Here is a 23,758-nt window from a genome sequence, read left to right as displayed (position 1 = left end):
ATATAATTATATATATTGCAAACAGCCAGATAATTGTATTGAGTTATCTGGAATATTTAAGAACTAATCTTTTATTTTTTAGTACATTCTGGATGGAAGTGTGGACCTAACAAAGAAATGATAAAAAATATATATATTTAAAAAATTGTACATGCACTAAGGGCATGGGTAATTCGATTAATTGCAAATAGTATAAATTAAAATGCACATATTGTTGAGGTTAACTATTTGAGCTTGAACATGCAATAATATTGGTAACTAGAGAACATTTATCTCTTTACTTCTCACCAGTCAGTGTTCAGTTCCACTAACATGCAGTTCACTTCTGTTTTTTGCATTGAACACTGCCATAATCTCTCACTGTATTTACAAGCTAAATTCTATTGGTGGGTTTGTACTAGAATACAAAAATACTTATATTTAGTATAAAAGCAGGGGTCACATCATTGTCTAGATCACTGTTTGTTAAAGAAATGCAATAGTAAATGTTTTTAATATTGCATCTAGTTCAGTATAACTGTATTCAGACCTCCTAACTTGATAACCTGTATAAGGCCACCACTGGATAGCTCTTAGGAAAATCCGAACTTTAAATAAAACCATAGTTTTAATTCCATTAACAACAACAAAAATATTGTTGAAATAAAAAAAGTTGTGCTCCCACAGTATAAAATAAACCAGACAATAGCCATCAAGCCACAACTTTATTTCTCTTGGGTATAAATTGTACAAATAGTGTAGATTAATTCAGCAACATCTCATTCTGCCCTGCTCTGATATCCACTTTACATCGTCAATTCCTGTAAAGAAAAAAAAGTTGAGTTTTATTTAGCCATACATATGAAACATACAGAATTATGAGTCAGTTTATAGAGCTCTTCTCAGAACAGATATTTGGCTTCAGCAGACTCAGAAGAACGAAAGTCATACTGTTAAATCATCACAGAAGCACTGCTGTACCCTAGATATGATGTCATTGTCTAAACTTACCATAATGGCATTGACAATGTCGTTGTTGTTATTCTTCAGTGCGCGAACAGCCTTTGCCCGTGATACGTTGGCTTGAGACATGACCAGCTCGATGTCCTTAACCTCTACTCCGGTCTCATCAACCTTAAAATGAAAAATTTATGAATTTTAAAATGTGCCTCCCACAGAACAAAAGCTGGTGCCGTTGACATAGTAAATAGCACTTAGAGGTGCTGAGTATGAAGATCAGCTATGAGAACAATGTTCTGACCTCTTCTTCTTCGCTTTCCTCGTGTACTGTAGGCGTCTGCGTGCTTTCTTGGATGTTTGATGCTGCTTCTCCCTGGACCTTAAACTTCTCTGCAGCAGCCAGCTGAGCTTGCTGAGACAAGTCCTCGATCTACAAAGCACAAACAGTGTTATGGTTATGCTCATCATGCAAATTCTTTTTATGTGAATTCAATTGGAGAAAAACACTGCGACCAAATGCCTTTTTCAGAACAGAAAGTTTGGCTTCATCAAGCTCAGAAGAACGAAAGTCAAACTGTTTAAATCATCACAAAGAGGAGGCAAGTGTGGGGAAATGTTTTAGATTTTACTGTGTGATTTACAAACATCTCCTGTGGAGGATGGACTACATAAACAAACTTAAAAAGGTCTTACCTTAGCCTCACCGAAGACAATGTAGGTGTCTGAAGCAGGGCTTTTGTAGACGTCTGGTTTGGTGATAACAAACAGGATGTTCTTAGACTTGCGAATGGTTACCCTGGTAACGCCTGTCACTTGTCTGAGACCCAGTTTGGACATTGCCTAAAACAACAAAATAAGTTGAATAAAAGCTTAGCTTTGGATTACAAAACCAAATGACAACTGAGAGGAAATCTCATTTTTACCTTTCTTGCTTTCTTCTCGCTTCTGCTTTGTTTGGCTTTACTGACAGGCTCCTCATCAATTTCGGCAGCAGCTGCGAGCTGTAAAAAGGATCAAACAGCTTTCATTATAATTATCTGACACCAGAATCCTTTATGTTTACTAAAAAAATAAAAATACCCAGACATCCAGAAAACCCCTTAATACTAACAGCATGCATAGTTTATCTTTTAAACAAGTGTTAACCATGTACACATGCATTTCTACCTGTGCCTGCTGCGTCTGTGTCTGTGCAGAATCCTGCTCCTCCAGGTCAGGAACAGATTCATCACTGTCTGATTCAGTACCAGACCCTTTAACATAAAACACAGAAATTAGGTTGTTTTACTAATATACAGGTAAATACACATACAAAATCCATTTAAAGGAAGAGAATGAATAGACTAATTTTACACTTTTACGGTAAAGACAAATTACTCATCTATAACATCGCTCAAGTTCCTTGCATATAATTGAGAAGGATTAAAAGTGTAAACATTCACAATAGGTAAACAGATGCTCAGGAAATCAAAATGCATAAAGTAAGCATATTTTAAATCTAATTCAGATCTAATACAATGTCAAAAGTTGGTAGGTTTTTTATCCTTGTAAAAAAATGAAGGGAAAAAAGAAAAATATTGAGGCGTACAATATTGACAATTTTGTAAGCATTTAACCTAAAATCTATTAAAACAATATAACCTATGGAATATTCTATGGTCTAGAAGATGCTACAGATTAAGATTACAAGTACATAATATATTTGTGATTTAAAAAAAAAAAAAAAAGGGATGCTACTTTCTACAGAAATCAACTTACTTTAGGTTCCAAAAAATAAAGTTATTACAAGACTGTCTGCCCTGCCAACACCGCTGAAAACCTGACTTGGTACTTCTGCTCTGCCAAGGGTGTTATAAATTGGTACTAAAGTGCATCGTATGCGAGAGTTAACCTCGAAAAAATTACAAAAAAAAAAAACAAAACAAACCAAGCATGGTTGTCTTAAAATATTTAGCACAGCAACGACTTTAGGACACTCCTTTTTTTTCTAACCAAATAGATAATAGACTGTTTGCCTCTTCATAGGCACATTAGTCAAGTCAAGTCTATTTTGTATAGCGCTTTTCACAACAGACATTGTCTCAAAGCAGCTTTACAGAAAATTACATTATAGCTGCTCAATTGGTAACTGCTCACCACAGTAAACGTTCCACAAATTTTACTGCAAAACACACGATTAAATGAAATAAAAGAAGTAATTCAAACCCACAGATCAGGAAAAGGCACATAAAGACAGACAGAAATACCCTTGTCATTCTTGATTACTGGTTCCAGTTTGGATGGGGCTTTTACTGGTGTAGGGTCAGGCTGAGATTTAGCAGGTGTTACACTGGCTTTGGGAACAGCAGGTGGCATGGCAGCTTTAAAAGCAGGATCTACTTTAGGTGGAGCCTCGGCCACAGGTTGGGGTTGAAAAAGAGGCATTGTGGTTGGCTTTTCCGGTGGAATAAGTGGAGGGAGGTCATCCTCCGCCTCCAGAGGTGAAATGGAAGATTGAGGGGTTGCTACCAGAACAGCAGATGGAGCAACGTTTGGTTTCTTCTTGGGGGCCTCTGCATTTCCCTTTGAAGCAGCAGCTGGAGCTGCTGCCTTTGCTTTTTGCACTGGAGCCGAGGAAGGCACAGGCTGAACCTTCGGAGAATCAACTTTGGGCACTTCAGCACTCTTAAGGGTTTCCGTAGCAACTGCAGGTGCCTTTGGGACTTCTGATTCCTTAGTTGCTACTGGGGCCTCATGAGCAATCTTTGGCATTTCTGCCACTTTGGGTAGGCTACATGCCACAACTTCAGAATATGATTTGGGTGCTTTGACAGCTGACTTGGAAACTACTTTGAAAGGCTCAGGAGTTACAGAAGCTTTAGGTGAGATTAGAGTAGGTGCTACACCCTCTAATGGTTTTGCACTTACTGCAGCAGGGACAGCTGCTTCAGAAGTGGCTGGTGCAGGTACAACACCTTTCACCTGCTTTACATCAACTGGAGTTGAGGCAGCTACTTCACTCTTCACTGGTTTTGGCTCCACTGGAGCTGGAACAGCATCTTTAGGCAAGGTGGGCGCTTCAGTTTTCACTGGAGAGGCTGCTGCACCTTTACCTTGTTTTGCCTTCCCTGGAGCAGCAACAATACTTTCAGGAGTAGCTGCTGGAGGGCCTGCACCTTTCATTGGTTTCACCTCCACTGAAGTTGAGGTTGTTGCTTTAACTTTCTCTGCTTTTGCATCTATTTGAGCTGGGGCATCTTTAGCATTTGTAGGTGCAGGGGCTTCAATTTTAACTGCTGCAGCTGCAACACCCTTCTCCTGTTTTGCCTTCACTGGAGATGCAAGGTCTGCACCTTTTACTAGTTTAGCCTCTATGGGAGCTAAGGAAGCCAATTCATTATTCCCTGATTTTGCTTCTATTTGAGCTGGGGCATCTTTAGGAGATTTGGGTGCAGGTGCATCAACTTTCACTGGTGCAGCTGCTGCACTCTTTCCCTGTTTTGCCTTCACTGGAGAAGCAGGGTCTGCACCTTTTACTAGTTTAGCCTCTTTCGGAGCTAAGGAAGCCGATTCATTATTCATTGGCTTTGCTTCTATTTGAGCTGGGGCATCTTTAGCAGATGTGGGTGCAGCTGCTGCACTTTTCCCCTGTTTTGCCTTCACTGGAGAAGCAGAAGATGCAGCTGCAGGGCCTGCACCTTTCACTTGTTTTGCCTCTACTGGAGCTGAAGTAGCAGATTCATTTTTTACTGGTTTTGCCTCCACTGAAGCTGGGACATCTTTGGCAGGTGCATCAGCTTTCACTGGTGCAGCAGCTGCATCTTTCACTGGCTTTGCCTCCACTGGAGCTGCACTAGCAGAAACTACAGCTACACCCTCTACTGGTACCGTGGCTACTTTGGGAGGAGCTGGGGAATCATTTGCCATTTCAGCAACTTTAAAATCGGTTTTCTTGGGTTTTGCTTGTTTACTAGCCTTCACAACTTTAGGAACAGTTGTTTCAGGTTTCCCTGCACCTTCGGAACGAGGCAAAGGAGATGCTAGTGGAGAGCAAGGGGGGGTTGCTCGAGGGGCAGAAGCTGATTTGGGTGAAGTGGGAGAAGAGGAAGAAGCGGAAAGCGAGGAACGCTTCCGGCGCCCCACTGGAACAGGTTTGGGAGCAGTGTGTGGAGATGAGCCAGCCTTAGCCCCTTTAGCCTTTGGCTGAGGACCAGCAGGAACTGAAGCAGCAGCAGCTGAGGAGAAAATGTACTTAAGTTGATTTTGGATACGTCACAAAAGTGCATGGACAAATCCATATCCATGCAGGTTAGGGAAAGGGCAGACCTCTTCACACACCTCACGCAAACGGTGTTAAAACATGCGGAGGATTTCAAAACTGGTTGAGAATTGAGATTGAGAAAACTCAGACATCACACTGCTTGTTAAACTGTGGCAGCTAAACACACATGGAATTGTGGAGCTGGAGAACTTCGGTTTGCATCACGCACTCAAAGCAAACATTCATACATTAAATACCTCCAAATTCCAAATAACTCCAAACCTCAGAAAGATGATCAGCTTTTTAACTAAAAACGCGGTCGACGTGTTTATTGGACAGCAAACAGAGTCTAAATGTAAGTCACGACCATAACGAATTAGCCTTAAAATCGCATGTTTCCATTTTTCACAGTGCGACATATGCAAGCATAAGTAGTACACAAGCACACAGGTGGCGTCTGAAGCAGGTGCATACTCATGTTTGTTGACAAAAAAAATGTATTGTAGCTGATAAAGGAAAATAACAGTAAATACAGAAAAACGTTTAAAAGATGACCATTTGCAAGAAAAAGCACTTTTTCAGATAACCTTCAGTAAACTAGAAAGAAAAAAGAAGTATGGAAAAAAGTTCAATTGAGAGGCACTTTTTAACTGTGTGTTATTAAATAGACACTGACAGGTAAAGAGATTCCAAAGAACTAGAAGTTGTGTTGAGCGTCACAATCTGAACGACAGTGATGCATGCGCACAAGTGTAGCTTCTAAAATAAAGACCGCAAATAGACACTTGTTTTTTAAAGGCAGAGCAACTGTTCTTCAGATGCCAGACAATGGCACTGCAAAAAGAGATTACTCAGCAAAACAATACTATAGTAGATTATGATGAGAATATGAAGGTTGCAGTTTACAAAAATAAATAAATAAATAAATAAATAAATAAATAAAACAACTCACTGCACTGAATTCTGGTTCTCATTCCTCATTACACTCTAGAGAAGTGGGTGAGTGCATGTGTGGCTTAAACACTAAAAAAGCACTACAGACCTAGAAGCTTAACCACCAAAATGAGGAGGGTGTGGTAACGTTCTGCATGGCTTGACTGATCTACCTTACCCAGAAAATCCAGTGTAACTCAGAATTATGAATCCTGACACTGCCAATGAACAGTTATGGTGGCTTATCACTTAAAACATCAAAAACCTTCTAGCATTATCCTAGGCTAACACTCCTGTCCTTTCCCTAAAATCCCCTACCCCACAACAGTCCGTGCTCAAAGGTAGCAGAGGTCCTAGATGCCATAAAATATGGATAACAGCTTTGGAATTTAGCAGCAATACTCAATAAGTTTTGTGCTGATCAGCTGTGGTTGGGTAATAAGGATCACTCATTACATAAATACATATGCATACAGCCAAATAATTTATGTATTGCATTACTTAATTTTATTGTCCTCGTGCATATGCACCGTTTTTCCTTTTACAAATTAGTTATAGATCGATAGATACATAGAATAATATATTGATGTGAAAAAGTGTTTTGATTTCTGTTAACTGATTTATTTTTTTGCATTTTTCCCACACTTTAATGTTTCAGATCAAACTAATTTAAATATTAGTAAAATATAACACAAATGAACCCAACATGCAGTTTTAATTATTGAGGGAAAACAAAATCTAAAACTAGATGGCCCTGTGTGAAAAAGTATTTGCCCCCTAAACCTAATAACTGGTTGGGCCACCCTTGGCAGCAACAACTGCAATCAAGCTTCACTTTGTTATGCAGGTCCTATCTGAAAGATTTCTTGATTGTGTACAGGTGTGGCAGTAATCAGGCCTGTGTGTGGCTAGAGAAATTTAACTCAGGTGTGAAACCACAATTTTAACAGGGGGCAAACACTGTCACACAGGCCCATGAAGTTTTGGATTTTATTTTCCCTCAATAATAACCTTCATTTAAAAACTGCACGTTGTGTTCACGAGTTATCTTTTACTAATATTTAAATCAGTTTGATCTGAAAAATTTAAGTGTGACAAACATGCCCAAAAAAAAAAAAAAAAAAGGAAATTAAGGGGGAAAACACTTTCACACCACTGTGTGTGTGTGTGTGTGTGTGTGTGTGTGTGTGTGTGTGTGTGTATATATATATATATATATATATATATATATATATATATATATATATATATATATATATATAAATAAAAATTAGGCCAAATATGTATCTATGTCAATTTTCCTACTTTTTTTCTTTGTAGCAATTACTATCCGCTGTGGCGACCCCTAGAGGGGGTCTGAAAAAAGAAAGAAGACTGACTAAATTCTACAAATTAACAGTATCTATTAAAACAGAAAAAGCTGAAAGTTTGCATAACAGTTATGTAACCAACTCAACATTAATGCTCTGCTGTTTGTGTCAGACATACACCACATGAGTTTTTCTGCATGTTTGTACTATAGATATCCCATGCAACTAAACACATGCTTTAAAAAAAACCCTTACAAAATCTCATGCAAGTGAAAGACACCAAACACTGCTAAATCCAGAGGTCCCAGATCACATTTGCAATCACAAAACTTTGAATCTAAATTTATCAAAACATAAAATCTATCTAAATCTAAATTTATCAAAACAATAAAAATGCAACCTAAAGAGACATACAGCTCACCATGCTGCATGGAGGACACAACAGCTGGGTGGGGGGTGGGGTTTAAATATTACAAGAGTGTCAGAAGCAGGTGGCCTCTGCATATTTTTTTTGCTTTCCTTTCATATTTCAAATCAGATTTTACAACAAATATAACAAGACTCAACATATGAGCTCCGGGACCCCCTTTATCAGTGTTTGGCATTAAATATATTTTCTACAAACCCGTCTCCGCTTGGGGCTGCTGCATCTCCTGCTCTGTCACTGGGACAGTTTCTGTGGCTTCACCTGGCATTATTAGCTGCAACGACAGAAACAAAATGAGCAACGTATTAGATACAAGTCCATCATGTCTTGTGTATGAAAACCATTTGAAAGTGCTTATCTTCTTTACAGCAAAGCAGACACAGGTGTATAAATATATAGCAAACATCTAATAAGGTGTATTTTTTGACTGTTTATCTGAATTTTAGCAACACCAACAACTTGAAAGGCGGATTCAAGTTCCACCCATAGATATCCCATGAGCCTGGTTCCTTACATAGTTCTCAAGTGTCATTCTGGAACAGGTCTCAGTTTCCTTTATATAACCACAATATAGAAAAAATACAAAAGGAATCGCAATGAAATGTTTAGTTATTCCTATGACATGCAAAACTGTTACAATGATTACAGGTACAACACTTAACAAAAAAAGCATGATCAAATGTGATATTTGAATAAATTAATAAATCAATAAGGGGAAAAAGCAAACCAAGAGTTTATATTCGTAAAAAAAGGTCTAAGTTCAGGTGTTGCACTATAAAAAAAACGTGTTGAAAGTGCACATGATTTAATATTAGTAAAATACTGAACAATAAACTAATCATTTTAAAGATTAAACAGTTTAGATATATTTTCGTGTTTAAAAATAACTGCTGTTATAGCGCGCGCGCGTGTCTGTGTGTGGGATCAGTTTCTTCAGCCAGGTCGTTTATCTCCAGGCAGTTGAAAGAAACAATGAAGTCAGAGAAGAAAACATTTAAAACCCAAACATTTGTTCATCCAGGTGGAAAAAAGCGAGCTGAAACAACGCGTGAGACTGTTTAGCTTCAGCAGGTAGCGTGTACGCGGTGTATAGAGGCTACAGTTCGGGCTCTGCCGGCGGAAGCTGCGCTGCTCTGGAACAGTGCGGTGAAAAGGAACATGTCGGGGCTTCAGCATGTGAACCCTGTACAGCTTTATAAAGTGTCTGCTTACATACACACGATGAACTCATACACAGAAAAACCATCAAACACAAAAAGAAACACTTAAAAATCATTGGAAAGGAAGAAACTAAGCCGCAAACATAAGCAAGGCAAGTAAGCAGACAGGCCACTGGTACATCTCGCCCATTTTGAACTGTGTGTCGGAGAGATTAATGAGATTTAACAACATGGCGACGTTTTTTTTCGGAGAAATATTTACCACTTATGGCAGAAGACTTTTAAAGCAACAACGCGGGGAGGATAAGACCCGACAAAAGCGTCTGTAAAGGCTGGATGGCAGAAGATTGAACACAGAATCACTTACTAGGTTTGAGCTCGGGGTCCAAGATGGCTGAGAGAGAGAGCGCTTGACCTTTGCGTCACGTTCACATCAACATTGTTTTTCCGGTTCACAGTGACATCAACAGGAAGCCGCGTCATTGCTAGCAAACGCGTTAGTAGTTAGCGGCCTGCTGAAGAGGGTCAATTTGAATAAGGTGAGTTTTATGTTTCATTATTTCGTTATGTGGTGCAAAGAGAGGGTTATTGCGTCGTGTTCGCCACATCAAGCGACATGCCTTATTATGGAGTTTGCTAATTCTTAAACAACGTTACTCTTATATGTCTCTATTGCAACCAGCTATTAGCTGAGTAAAATGAATTTCTTTTCAACGTAGTAATTTGTTTCCTTACTACAATACAATACACTGCAATAAAACACACACACACACACACACACACACATACATTAAGCACTATGTGTTCAGTTATATCGCATTCATTCCTACAGAATTATGTCGATGTCCCATCTGTATGGGCGAAGGGGAGACGATGAAAATGAGGACGGAGTCGAAATCGAGAAGTTTGAGATTTCTGAATGGGACTTGGCTAATGAGTTTAATCCAGACAGACGTCGTCATAGGCAGACCAAAGAGGAGGCTACATATGGTATATGGGCTGAACATGATTCAGACGATGAGAGACCGAGCTTTGGAGGCAAGAGGTAAAGCCTATTTACACTGCTGTTCTGCAGTTGATTCTTCCTATAGAAGGGCCCATATCACTGCCATTTCTTTGGTTTGGGTTTGTTAACAATTTTGAGCTGGTATTGAGATAGTTGCATGACTGACACATCAGGTGTACTTCCTGGGATGTTTAATTTACCTCAATGGAATTGCTGCTCTCTTGAAGTCACGGTCATTATTGTATCTTTTTTGTTTGTTTGTTGTTAGCCAGGACTGAACTGATCTTGAGTTTTTTCTATGTGTGTAAAACGGTATAGAGCAAAAGACTACACGGCACCCGTGAACTTTGTAAGTGGCGGTCTGAGGAAGACTGCGGCTGAGGAGGAAAGGGAGCAACATGACTTGGATGACTCTGATGAAGATGGAGAAGCAGCAGCACCACCACCACCACCTCGTGCTACGGCACCCAGAAAGTTGCAAACGGTATACTGAATTAAATCATTCACAATTGTTTTAGGAAATGTTTTGATTAAATTTTTACATACATTGTGACTCAGCCAAAGAAACTAAAAATTCTATTAGTATTAGTATAACCACATTCTAGTGACATCCGACAGCAGTAACAGATGCATGTTATATGAATTCAAATGATACAATTTAATGTTCGGGTTCAAATGAATAGTTAGGTACTCAATTGTGATTTTAATTTTTTTCCCCTCCCTCAAAAATGTGTACAGGGTGGGAATTTTAAAACCTCCCAGAAGACATTTGCAGGCAATATCCGACCAGGACAGGACATTGGTACCTGGGAAAAACACACACGAGGAATTGGCCAGAAACTTCTACAGAAGATGGGCTACATCCCGGGAAAAGGCCTCGGGAAAAATGCACAGGGTATTGTGTTTTTCTGTTTTAGTCCTGAATTACTGAATGTAATTTAATCTGTAATTAGTCTGTGTCCTGACTTGTGGATGCTTTTGCAGGTATTGTAAACCCAATTGAGGCTAAAGTACGTAAGGGAAAAGGAGCAGTGGGGGCTTATGGGACTGAGAGGACTCAGCAGTCAATTCAGGACTTTCCAGTTGTGGACTCAGAGGAAGAAGAAGAGAAGGTAAGTTTAATTTAGAGGTTTGGGTTTAATCACCATGTTGGTTCTCAGGAATGAAACATTTATTCTTGTACTCAAATCTTTCTAAGGTAAACTATGTTTCGACACTTTAATCACTTTAATCTCTGGACTTGCACAGCACAGTGCACTTTTTACCACACCATACCACATACAGTCACTTTAAGGACAATCACAAACCACCTTTAATTTCTACTGTTTTACTGTATACTGTCAAAAGCATCTTCGTATATACACTTTTTTTTCGCATATATAGATTTTACATATTTCATATTTTATATAGTTTATACTCTTTATTTATCTGCCTTCTTTTTTTCTTGATTTATTTTTCTCCCCATCCTATTCCCTCATGCTGGACCGTTGTAAAAAGCATTTCACTGCCTGTCGTACTCTGTTTGTATGTGACAAATAAAATGTTATTTGATTTGATGTGAACTTACAGCATAGTGCTTCTTGGCAGTATGTATTTATCTTTCTTGCATTTTACCTGCAGGAGTTTCAGAGGGAATTAGGGCAATGGAGGAAGGAGCCTGGGGCAGGAAAGAAAAAGCCTAAATACTCCTTCAAATCTGTGGAGGAACTCAAAGCTCATGGAAAAATCTCCAACAAAAACATGTGCCAACCAGCTGGAGAACTAGCACAAGTCAAGGTCGGTAAAATAATAAACTGGTAATAACAACAAAATGGTTTAATCTCAAGAACATTTTTTTATTTTTTTATTTTTTTTATACACCAATTTTTTTTTTAAGGTAATAGATATGACGGGCCGGGAGCAGAAGGTCTACTACAGTTACAGTCAGATGAGTCAAAAGCACAGCATTCCTGAGGAGGCTCCGATGAGTGCAAGTGCACAAATGCAGAAAAGCTCCGGATTTGCTCTGCCTGAACTCGAACACAACCTCAAGCTGCTCATCGAGCTCACTGAGCAGGATATTCTACAGGTGGACTTTAAGATTCTTCCAAAAATTAAACCACTATTAAGGTTTTAAATAGTTTCAAAGGCCAAAGTTATTCATTTCTATTCTATTTTCTGAGTTACACACATTTAAGTATTAAAATCAGAAATAGCTTTATTACCAAGTATAGCTTTACACACTCAAGGAATTTGACTTGGCGACAGGAGCTTCCAGTGCAGGAGAAAGTACAGACATAATGTAACAAAATATAAGTAAAACAAACAATTAAATACTAATGCACTATTACAGTAGGAGAACCTACATGTAATAAGCAAAAAGGTGTAGGAAAGCGGTCTCCTTCGGTTGTGTTTCCACGCTTCACCACTAGGGGGATTCTCAGTGCCCTTCATAAACACACTGCGCAGACACGTCGTGCAACCTTTCGAACAGCAGATGATAGATGACACGCTTTCAATGCCTTCTTTTTTTTTTTTTTGCATTGCTTATGCATTTCTTTTACTATGCACTAGGTGTTGAACAGTACTGTGGTTGAATCGTTTTAAAAATGTTATGTTTATTAAAGACACCTTTGTGACTGGTGTGTACTGGTTATTCTTTGTGCAGAGCTGTCGGCGTCTTCAGCATGAGAGGGACACAGTGGTGTCTCTACAGCATGAAAGCACGACTTTGCAGGAACGGCTATGTGAGGAAAGTCAAGCAGTGGAGCGACTAGAGCAGGTGCTGGAGCTAGTGGAGCGTCTGGAAACAGCTGGAGAAGGAGGCAACCCTCCACTCTCTCTCGAAGAGGGCGTCCAGGTCTTCCAGCAGATGCAGACGCACTTCTACAATGAGTACAAGAGCATGGGGCTGGCCGATCTCGCCGTTTCTGTGGTGCATCCACTACTGAATGAGAAACTTAGAAACTGGGACCCACTGAAGGTGAAAATGCATGCCTGTTACAAAGATAAAGTATTTCTGTGTGCTTTTTTGGTTTCTAATATCTAGTTATATTTGTTTTTGTATAGGACTGTTCATATGGTTTAGAGGAGGTAGGTCAGTGGCGGGCCATTCTAGAGGGTACACAACTTCAACATAGTGTACCTGACTCCAACCATATGGACCCTTACCACAGGTGAACCCTACTGCAGTCAGTTTTTATATAAAAAAAAATAAATTGTATTGGTACATTCTAAATAAGTAAATATACTAAACATACAAAAAAAAAATATATATATATATATAACTATTTTCCCCCATATAAAGTCTTAATTAATTCAAAAATGAATTCTCTGTTTATCATTCATTTTATTTGCTTATTTTGAAGTGAACATTATATGAATATGTAAGGATTTCTACATGCCATTTGTTTACTATTTAACAATTTGGGGGTCTGTCTGTAGGTTGATATGGGAAGTCTGGGTTCCAGTGCTGAGGAACTGTGTGGCACAGTGGCAGCCCAGAAATGTTGGTCCAATGGTGGATCTTGTGGATTGCTGGGCCCCTGTGCTTCCTATCTGGATCCTCGACTACGTGCTGGAGCAGCTAATCTTTCCACGGCTACAGAAAGAGGTCACTTGCATTTACTGTTGATTTTATTGTCAAGTCACATGTCTGCATAATAAGAATTAAAATGGTAAATCATTGTTTTACATGATAAAATCAGTTCTTTAAAATACAGTACAATATCAATGTATCATATAAGGCTGCTTTGTAGTTATATTAATTGGGAGCATCTTAAAAATGGTTAACAAACCTAAATACTGGGTGATGTATTATTCTGGCTTCTCAGGTTGATAACTGGAACCCACTGACAGACACGGTACCCATCCATTCATGGATCCATCCATGGTTGCCTCAGATGCAGATGCGCTTAGAGCCACTGTACCCACCTATACGCAACAAGTTAGCAAACGCTCTACAGCGCTGGCACCCCAACGACGCTTCAGCCCGACTCATCCTGCAACCTTGGAAAGAAGTCTTCACCCCTGGAGCCTGGGAGGCCTTCATGGTCAAAAACATTGTTCCTAAGTTGGGTATGTGTTTTGGTCAACCTGCGAATTTTTCCCAGCCACATTTTCATAATGCTGATGCAAATATGTTTTTGAATTGTTCTCCAATGCGAATGAGTTTACATCTTAATGTGCGTGTGTTGGTGTGTTGCAGCTCTCTGTCTAGGGGAGCTGGTGGTGAACCCACATCAGCAGCTGATTGACCCGTTCAACTGGGTGATGGACTGGGAAGGCATGCTGTCTCTCTCCAGTATGGTCGGATTACTTGACAAGCACTTTTTTAACAAATGGCTACAGGTAGGTCCAGGTATTTTATTTCTTAGAAATTATTATATCTGTTATGTGAAAAGTTTTCACTATGATGGCTTTTTTTTTTTTTTTTTTTTTAAACAAAATGACAACTTAGTAGTTAAAAAAGAAAACAAAAATGGAAAAACATAGTGAGTTTTAGAAAATTAAAAGCCAAACCAGCATAAAAATGCTACTTGTATTATGTTAATACATACATAATCAGTTTATTTATAATTGTATTTGTTACAGGTGTTGTGTTCTTGGCTGAGTAACAATCCTAACTATGAGGAGATCACTAAGTGGTATCTGGGATGGAAGGGCATGCTGTCAGAGCAACTGCTCAGTCAGCCTCTTATAAAAGAGAAGCTGAACGAAGCTTTGGACATTATGAACAGAGCTGTAGCCTCTGGACTCGGTAAATTTCTCTCTCTCTGTCTCTAAACCAAAGATGATTATTTTATATGGGTGCATGAGTATAAAACCACTTTATTTTTTATTTAGCCATGTGGGATCCTGGTCCCAATTTAGTCCAAACATCTTATAAAATGGCTGTTCCATTAATAGTTCTAATAAGTGCTAGTCTGTTGTTTCTGTTTGTTTGTTGTTTAGGGTTTAAAGCCAACAGTAATTACCATATGTAACATTTCATAGGGAGACTTAATTTACAAATTAGAAATAAAATGAATGGAAGTCTTTATTAGAAACTTAAATATGTAAAGCTGTATCCATTAATCATGGAGGAACACAGAGAAGTAATATGCTCTGTTTGCCTCTCTCACATAAATCATATTTGGCAACCTCATTACTGACATGTACACCCTAAACTAACAGACTTTGACTTTCTCATGTTCTCTGTTCCACAGGGGGCTACATGCAGCCAGGAGCAAAAGAAAACATTGCATATCTGACCCAGACAGAAAGGAGGAAAGATTTCCAATACGAACCACCAGCAGCACCGCAGCGTGAGGCAGAAAGCAGCGTTCCACGCCTGCCTGTCACTGGCCCTATTTCAGCCTCTATGCCCACCAACTTTAAAGACCTGATCCAGGCCAAAGCAGAAGAAAATGGCATTGTTTTCATGCCTTTAGTAGGCAAGCGGCACATGGGCAAGCAACTGTATACATTTGGCAGAATCATTATCTATGTGGAGAGAGGTGTTGTGTTCGTCCAGGGGAAAAAGACCTGGGTCCCTACATCACTACAGAGTCTCATTGATATGGCCAAATAAGTGACTGAGATAAAGACTGTGTGACAAGAAGGGAATGTGAATTCAATGTGTCTTATAAAACAATTCACTAGGAGTTTATGTTTGTAGTAAGTCTGTGAGTGACAACCTTGGAAATAAACTGTTCATTTTTGCAAGGTGATTATTCATTCAATATTAAAAGATCCATTTCCTCCATGTGTGCTAGCAAATTATATACAATACGTTTTATTAGTTCTTGGTGAAACATTAAAGACATTACAACAGATCAGACCAGTTATCTACAGTACAAAATCTTTTCAGGGATCAAATTTTAAATATAAAAAGGTGCCCTTCTGTTTTCAGAACACTACAGTTAGGTCAAACATTCAAGAATATAAAAAACATCCGAATGTTCTTTCTAACAAACTGGTTCAATTTATTTTCTGTTGTAAAAAACCAATCCAGTAATGCAGTCAGTTCTGATCCCTTAGTTGAGCACCGACGTTTGTTTTGTGCCATTACCGAGTCATTAAAACTCCTTCTGAACATCTGCCAAAAGAAATATGCACTTTCTCAGGTCATAAACTTCAAAAAACATGCCGACCAGATTTTTATGCCAAGTACTACACTATACAGAAATGATGTATCTCAAGAACATACCGCTTTTCTTCAACATCTCTCCTTTTCTACACCGAGCCATAATGTCCAGAAACTGATCGAACAGCTTCACATACTTAGCCAGACTAGTGTGCTTGTAATCTGAAGAAAAAAATATAATCCATAACCATCTATGTGACACAGCAAAATCTGTATCTGAAATATAGATTAACTTTTAAGTGTTAAATATTCATGTTCAATAAAAACATTCAGTGCATGGTTGTGCCTACCTCGGATTTTGCGCCGTTCACCAGGTTCTGTTTCATTTTCTTTATCTTTCATTTCCTCCTCCTCGTCAGCAGTTAGAGGTTTGTCCAGCTCTTCACAAATAAGGCTGCACACATAGAGAGCATACAGTAAGACCTGGAAATGTGTCTTCTAAGGGACAATACTATAGAAATGAAACTTGGATATATTCATAGTCATTGTGCAGCTCGTATAGCAGTATAGATTAACTGTCCCCTGAAAATAACTCAACATACAACTATTATTGTCTAAATAACTGTGATGAAATAACAGCTGTCGTGTAACCAAAGACATGTCTTATTCATCATGTTCATGTTTTTGTCTGCTTGACAGAACCATACACATTTGTGTATCTTGTATTAGAGCAGATAAAATGTGGTGCTTTGTGTACAATTCTCTCATACTGACCACTGAATGTGCAACATGGCACTGCATGGCAAAGAACTCTTTGAAAGAATTTTTGCTCTGACCTACAGGCCTCACAAGGGTCCATCAAAGAAGTTGAGTCCTTGTGCTGTGTGTCAGTTAAAGAAGCAGCTTCAAAAAAATAAACAGCTGCATAAGTGCAGCAGCATTGCTTTAGAGGTTACAGAAGCAGAAGGTCTGCCCAGAAGGAAGCCTCTTCTGAAGCTGGCTCACAAGGAAGCCCGTAAAACAGTTTGCTGAAGACAACCTGTCCAAGAGCATGAATTACTGGAATCATGTACTATGGATAAAGATAAACTTGTTTGGCTTAGATGGTGTCAAGCATGTGTGGAGACGCCCTGATAAGGAATTCCAAGAAGTCTTGCCTTAAGTAAAGTATGGTGGAGTGCTGCTGGTACTGGGGAGCTGTGGTTCATTGAGGGAAACGGATTCCAACATGTACTGACATTCTGAAGCTGAACATGACGCCCTCCCATCATTAACTCAGTTTTGCAACATAATAACGACCCCAAGCACACTGCCACTGCCAAGATGACAACTGTCTTGCTGAAGGTGAAGGTGATGGAGTGGCCAAGTATGTCTCCAGACCTGAACCCTATTGAGCACCTGTGGAGCATCATTAAGCAGAAGGTGGAGAAGCACCATATGTCTAACATCCGGCAGCTCTGTGATGTCATTATGGAGGAATGGAAGAGGATCCCAGCAACAACCTGTGCAGCTCTGGTGAATTCCATGCACAGGAGGATTAAGGCAGTGCTGCATAACAATGGTGCTCACACAAAATATTGACATGTTCACTTAGTGTGTGCTCACTTTTGTTGTCAGTTATTTTGACAATAATGACTATATGTTGAATTATTTTCAGAGGACATTAAAACCGTACTGCAATACAAGCTGCACATTGACTACTGTAAAATATATCCAAGTAACATTTCTATAGTATTGTCGCTGAAGAAGAGATAATAAAGTTGTGGCTAAAACATGAGAGGTGTACTCACTTTTGGGAGATACCGCGTGTATGTAATTATATATATATATATATATATATATATATATATATATATATATATATATATATATATATATATATATATATATGTGTATACACACACACAATCTCCCAAAAGTGAGTACACCTCTCATGTTTCAGCAATATATGGGATAGTATATAATTGATTATTATTTTTTTTTTTTTTTTTTATTTTATTAAAAATAGATAAAGATACAAATACATACCTGATTGTAGGAACCTCAAACGGGTCAAATTTGTCCAGATTTTTCAAGTCAATTGGTACAGAAATCCTACCTGAAGTGCACACAACAATAACGTGATAAAGGAATAACGTACCATCATTTAAATACTAAAACGGTTCTGAATCCTTTGTTAAATCAACACAGAGTTTAAGTAAAACCCAACAAAAAAGTTTTTGAGAAATTACTTTTTTACTTTGTCAGTGATGAGTATGATATGCAGATATGAAGCATACATTAACATACATTTTAATTAGAAATTGTTTAGATTAAAAAAAATATATAGAACCAACTAAGTTAGAAAACAAAACTCCTGAAGTAGTCGAAATCCTTAACAATTCGATCCGAACACACACACACACACACAAACACACACACACCCACACCCACACCTTTACTCTTCATAAAGAGTTACGATTTTCTCACCTGTTTTAGGATGAACACTAAATGGACTTTTCAGTAAATGGTTGACTCCTTTACTGACATTAACATCCAAGCGTGGGTAACAGTACTGCAGCATGATCTCCTTATCGATGTGCTGCGGCCCCTTCTTACTGATAGTCTGTTCCACAAAAACACACCTCCAATTTAAGAAATCTATGTACTGTACATCATGTAACAAAGCAGAAATCTCACAAACAAGAAATTACGTTATTCTAACATTTTGTACTTAAAAAAAAAAGTAATTATCAGTTGATTATCACTGATCTCAATTACAACAAATGCAAAGGGATTGTTCCACTCTCCGATTTACCCTTTTCTGATGCACTACGGATTGTAGGTGGTCCCAGCGCTTCATCGGATTCTTCTCAGTCTCATAAGTGTTTAATAGCTCCTTTCTGATATGTGCATTCAATGTAAAAGAAAACTCTGTTCAGGGCTAGTTTTACTTCAGAAATATATGGAGTTGAAACACAAAGCCTGATATAAAGGATATCTTCAGGTAACAAGCTGAGCACTTTGTCAACACTTGCTTTGCTGCCCATCAGGTCCTGTCCATCGATTGCGTACTGGGGGAAGTAGTGCTCCACGACAACAAGAGACTGGCTGTATAAAAGAACAGAAGTATTAGACACAATAAATTCAGGGGGCTGAATCAATACATCTAACAGTTAAAATATCTAAACCAGTATGAGAAGTGTAAGAATGTACTGTGATTACTGGTTTCTTTAATGATGCATATGTTTGATACGTCACCTGATGAATGGGTGAATGGGGTCTGACAGCACTACTTTCTTCACCGTCTCCTCCCCACCCTAAATGCATAAATACACAAGGCTTTTGGTACAATGTTCATAAAATATAATCTTATTATTAAAGGACAATAGAACAAAAAGGATTTGTAAATGATATGATTATAGAAAACAGAGATTCATGGTAATTTAACAAACCTAAAATATATAGAAAGATTTGGTTAGACCCCGTCATCTACTGTATAAACAAGAACACACTAGAAGCATTTCAATTAATGGGATAAATAGGTTGCTTGTCTAGTCAAAGATTCTTCATTTGAGTTATGTCATGAACTTGTTTTGGGGTTTTGCATTATTTAATTTACTTACATTATATTGCAAACATTTCGCAGTCACCTGGTTATAAGTATGGTATTTGCTTTTTGAGCATCGCATTCCACATTTAGTCCTCTAATAAATTTCTCCACTCTACTTTGTGCTCAATCAGACACAGGGGTGTTACTATAGGCATGTACTGATGGTGGAGTGAGGAGGCCTGGGGTGCAGTCAGCATCCCAATTAATCCCAATGGTATTCAATAGGGTCGAGGTCAGAGCTCTATGGCAGGAGATCTTCCATTCCAACCCATGCAAAGTATATCTTCATGGAGTTTGCTTTGGGCACAGGGGCAATATCATGCTGGAACAGTTTTGGGTCTCATTGTTTAAGTAAAGAAACAATTTCATGCTACTGCATCCAAAGACACCCTGTACAACGGGGTGCCTTCAGCTTTGCGAGAACAGTTTGGAAACACATATGGCTGGAAAAATCAGGTGTCCCAATACTTTTGTCTGTATAGTGTATGTCCAAATTTACACGAGTGAGACGAGAACAACTGAAGGCCCAACATTAGTATTAAGAAATTAGTAGTAATCTTCTGTATCATGTTTGGTGTGTGTATGTAATATCAGTGCATGTGAGTAAATGATTTTTAATAAAAAGTCTATAGATATGTGATGTATATGTAGGATTCTAGACTTGCTGTGATCGTTCTATTTTTGAATTGCCATACACAAAAACATGGATTTCTATCAGTGAGCAAAATTCAAGGGATTCTTTTTATTTTCAATTTCTTAGAATAGTTTTTTAAAGTTTCTAAAAAGATATAAAGAGAAAAGTCAAACTTACCTTTACTAAGCTGAGGTACTCGGCCACAGCCGAACGAGCCGCCACTGACAGCTTCCTGGCGGCTTCGTCACAAACCCAGCAATGCACTCCTCTCCTGCCCGAGTAAACCCACAGGAGGTGCTGGAAGCCAAAGTCCTCTGTTCCACAACAACAAATGAGCAACATGTGAAGCTGCTCTTCCATGCAGTAGCCTACTCTAGCTGTTTGGAGTCGAATCTTGTTTTCTATTTAGTATTTTTAATGAACTATGAGTAAGACTATAGAGCAGGCTGATTTTGTTCTGATTAATACATTATGAATATAAGTCTGTGCTGTGTAACAAATATTATTCTCAGCTTTATTTAATGATAAGGTGACTTAGAGTTATAAACAGTTCCTTAGCTCTTTGTCTCTTGCGTCCTTACCTCTCAGTGCCCGGTCCAGAATACGAATGGCAATGGTCATCAGAGTCCAGCACTTACAGCAAATATCTGCAGCACTAAATAAAAATCATTCGAGCACATTGTAACTATAGCAAATTCTACTGCTGGAAACAAGAAAGATCAAACAAAAAAAAACGCCGAAAGGTACCTGCAGCAGCTTCTGACATCATCATAGTCTGTCATGTCAATATCAAAAACCAGCTCCTTCTCCAGAGCCTGGAAGGTTCCAGACTTCACTGTATTGTGTTGACTGGGCTGTTGGGCACAAAAACAAGGTTTCCATATTTCAGCTATAAATACATGACCATTGTATGTGCACGAAATCAGGATGTGGTGTTTACACATCTGACAGCTTGGTACACAAAAGCTCACCCTGTGGCTGTAAACTGCACCAATGTCAATCTTATGTGGATTCATTTTCTGCATCTCCTTCTCCAGATCACTCTGGGTGCTGAACGATTGATACCGAACATAGATGTCATCTTTGAGTGTGAACGAGAACTCGCGATTCTGGAAGTAGTTCTTGGACACTGAAAAAAGGATAACAATTATTTAAAAAATGTTTAATTAGTAACGCAAAACAACATTCATTAAGGTAGACAAATATACACTGACCAGGTATAATATAACAACATTATGACCAGTGAGTGAATAACACTGATTATCTCTTCATCATGGCACCTGGTAGTGGGTGGGAATTATTAGGCAGCAAGTGAACATTTTGTCCTCAAAGTTGGTGTGTTAGAATCAGGAAAATGTATGGATTTGTGCGAGTTTAACAATCGTAATGGCTAGATGAATGGGTCAGAGCATTTTCAAAACTGCAGCTTTTGTGGGGTGGTCAGAATCTATTAAAAGTGCTCCAAGGAAGGAATAGTGGTGAACTAGCAAGAGGGTCATGGCTGGACAAGTCTCGCTGATACACATGGGGAGCAAGCGTGTGGTCCGATCCAACAGATGAGAAATGCTGTTAGGGTCAGGACTGTTTTGGCAGCAAAAGAGGGACCAACACAATATTAGGCAGGTGGTCATAAAATCCTTTTTTATTATGCCTGATCAGAGTGTATTAAAAAGAAAAAATATTTGGAGATTGAATATGGATCTTAATGGGACTTAGTGCATATTGGTATATGTTGGCTGTGTTGCTGGAGATCACATCACATCACAGAATATCACAGTTTTGGAACATCCAATCACAGATCATTATTGCGTGCCCAACCCAAGCACTATTTGTACTTTGTTTATGAACTCTATAGCTGATTCAATCAATCATTATTTTTTCTGCTTTTACCACATGTATATAATTAATTTTAAAAAACCCAGAATTTTTTAAAAATAATTTTAAAGATCAAGTTCAAAGTTCCACGTTTTGCTTTGATGACAGCTTTGCACACTTTGGACATTCTCTCAGTCAGTCTCATGAGGTAGTCACCTGGAATTGTTTTCCTGTGGAGTTCCCAGAGGTGTTGAGTACTTGTTGGCTGCCTTTTTTACTCTCATGTTCAACTGATCCCAATCCATCTTAACTGGAGGTGACTCTGAATGAATCTGATGAGAGATTTCCCATGTGTTTTCCAAGCTGTCATCAAAGCTAAATGTAGCTACATTCAACAATCTGAAATATTAAACATATTCTAGGTTGTTTAAAAATGTTTTTGTTTACTACATAATAATTAAAGTTTGAATGTCTTTAGTATACAACAAAGAAAAAACACTGCAGGAGAATCTGTGCCCAAACTTTTAAGAAACTCTTTTTCCTTCAGATAATACGAAAATGATCATTCATATATCATTCATATATATATATATATAGTCCTTGACGTCATCTGGCGCCTCGGGGTAACTTCCTGAGCACGCATTTACTACCTTCCTCTGAAAAGAACTGGTATCTCTGTTCACAGTTAGTAGTCGAACTGATAGAAAGACACTTCAAGCTGATGATCTCTTTATAAATAGGTGTAAATCTGTCGCTCTGTCTTGATTTAGTGTCAGCAGTCATCTGCATAAGCTCTTCTTCTCCATTCACAAGGCTAAAAGAACAGAGTGAGGAAAAACACCGTTAGCCAGCAGACTCACCGCCACCGTAACTCAGCCACCGGTAATACTGTGCATATGGAAACAGCCTGCGGTAATAAAGCGGCAGTAAATCCGGTAAACACGCAGAGTCAAAGCCGGAGTTCGACATTGTTTAGTAAATAAACTACTGCAGCACAATGACAGCTCGATCAAACACCAGCGCGGGAAATAGAAGGAAGTGACGCAGGGAGGAGGAGTAAAAGTTGTTCGCGGTGCTGGATTTACTGCTCTCTGCTGCCACCTACCAACTTGGAGATTATGCAGAGTCTGTCCTGGTGATAAAAGCAGGCAATAATAAATAAAATATAAGCAACAGGAAAATAAATAATAATAATAATAATAATAACAATAATAATAATGTACATTTCCCATTGGGATGAATGAAGGCCACGCCCCCATGTAGGCTACTAATAAACTAATCTATCTATCTATTTCTCTATCTATCTATCTATCTATCTATCTATCTATCTATCTATCTATCTATCTATCTATCTATCTATCTATCTATCTAATGATAATAATAATAATAATAATAATAATAATAATAATAATAATAATAATAATACAAATGTGATCACACACATAATACTTTAGAAATCCCACTAATCACTCTCCTGCTTGCTAAATGATGTAGATGTTTAAATGTAGTGTTGTATAGTCCTCTCTTAAAAAAAGTTAATTTTTTTTATTTGTCCTAGTGAGTAAATATTTTTACTATTACACTGAAAATGTACACATTTTCTTTCTTGTTCAAAGCTATTTAAAGTCTCTGTAAGCATCATCCAAATGAAATCAG

General features: G+C 38.4%; 3 protein-coding genes and 2 non-coding genes across 6 annotated transcripts; 1 reads left to right on the top strand and 4 right to left on the bottom strand.

Annotated features, from left to right (window-relative positions):
• Positions 1 to 687: 687 nt before the first annotated feature.
• On the bottom strand, positions 688 to 9,494 carry naca (nascent polypeptide associated complex subunit alpha). Of its 2 annotated transcripts, none has more exons than XM_046869119.1 (8): positions 9,377 to 9,494; positions 8,048 to 8,123; positions 2,107 to 2,192; positions 1,863 to 1,940; positions 1,633 to 1,779; positions 1,241 to 1,369; positions 991 to 1,113; positions 688 to 800 (listed from the first exon to the last, which is right to left on the bottom strand). In XM_046869119.1, exons 2-8 carry the CDS (start codon positions 8,115 to 8,117, stop codon positions 786 to 788), a joined length of 648 nt encoding a protein of 215 aa, XP_046725075.1. In that variant the 5' UTR covers positions 8,118 to 8,123; positions 9,377 to 9,494; the 3' UTR covers positions 688 to 785. The 2 variants fall into 2 exon arrangements, with proteins under 2 accessions (XP_046725075.1, XP_046725076.1); XM_046869120.1 differs by lacking the exon at positions 9,377 to 9,494 and adding an exon at positions 9,272 to 9,350.
• LOC124399360 lies at positions 877 to 950 on the bottom strand. The gene has a single exon (XR_006928217.1). It is a non-coding gene; the product is annotated as a small nucleolar RNA SNORD59 (small nucleolar RNA).
• Positions 1,460 to 1,535, bottom strand: LOC124399361. The gene has a single exon (XR_006928218.1). It is a non-coding gene; the product is annotated as a small nucleolar RNA SNORD59 (small nucleolar RNA).
• Positions 9,414 to 15,700, top strand: tfip11 (tuftelin interacting protein 11). The gene is made up of 14 exons (XM_046869117.1): positions 9,414 to 9,548; positions 9,842 to 10,054; positions 10,334 to 10,499; positions 10,754 to 10,910; positions 11,000 to 11,127; positions 11,636 to 11,791; positions 11,892 to 12,083; positions 12,663 to 12,977; positions 13,064 to 13,170; positions 13,439 to 13,607; positions 13,828 to 14,071; positions 14,202 to 14,344; positions 14,588 to 14,753; positions 15,202 to 15,700. Exons 2-14 carry the CDS (start codon positions 9,846 to 9,848, stop codon positions 15,564 to 15,566), a joined length of 2,517 nt encoding a protein of 838 aa, XP_046725073.1. The 5' UTR covers positions 9,414 to 9,548; positions 9,842 to 9,845; the 3' UTR covers positions 15,567 to 15,700.
• Positions 15,701 to 15,744: 44 nt separating this feature from the next.
• prim1 (DNA primase subunit 1) lies at positions 15,745 to 23,151 on the bottom strand. The gene is made up of 13 exons (XM_046869118.1): positions 22,963 to 23,151; positions 21,259 to 21,416; positions 21,035 to 21,141; positions 20,869 to 20,942; positions 20,465 to 20,601; positions 19,302 to 19,360; positions 19,042 to 19,151; positions 18,859 to 18,950; positions 18,531 to 18,666; positions 18,090 to 18,159; positions 16,412 to 16,515; positions 16,185 to 16,283; positions 15,745 to 16,073 (listed from the first exon to the last, which is right to left on the bottom strand). Exons 1-13 carry the CDS (start codon positions 23,069 to 23,071, stop codon positions 16,054 to 16,056), a joined length of 1,275 nt encoding a protein of 424 aa, XP_046725074.1. The 5' UTR covers positions 23,072 to 23,151; the 3' UTR covers positions 15,745 to 16,053.
• Between the last annotated feature and the right edge of the window lie 607 nt (positions 23,152 to 23,758).

Source organism: Silurus meridionalis, chromosome 16 (assembly GCF_014805685.1).
Source record: "Silurus meridionalis isolate SWU-2019-XX chromosome 16, ASM1480568v1, whole genome shotgun sequence".
Taxonomy (NCBI): Eukaryota; Metazoa; Chordata; class Actinopteri; order Siluriformes; family Siluridae; genus Silurus; species Silurus meridionalis.
The sequence above is the reverse complement of the archived record's forward strand: the minus strand, read 5'-3'. Positions and strand labels throughout refer to the sequence as shown.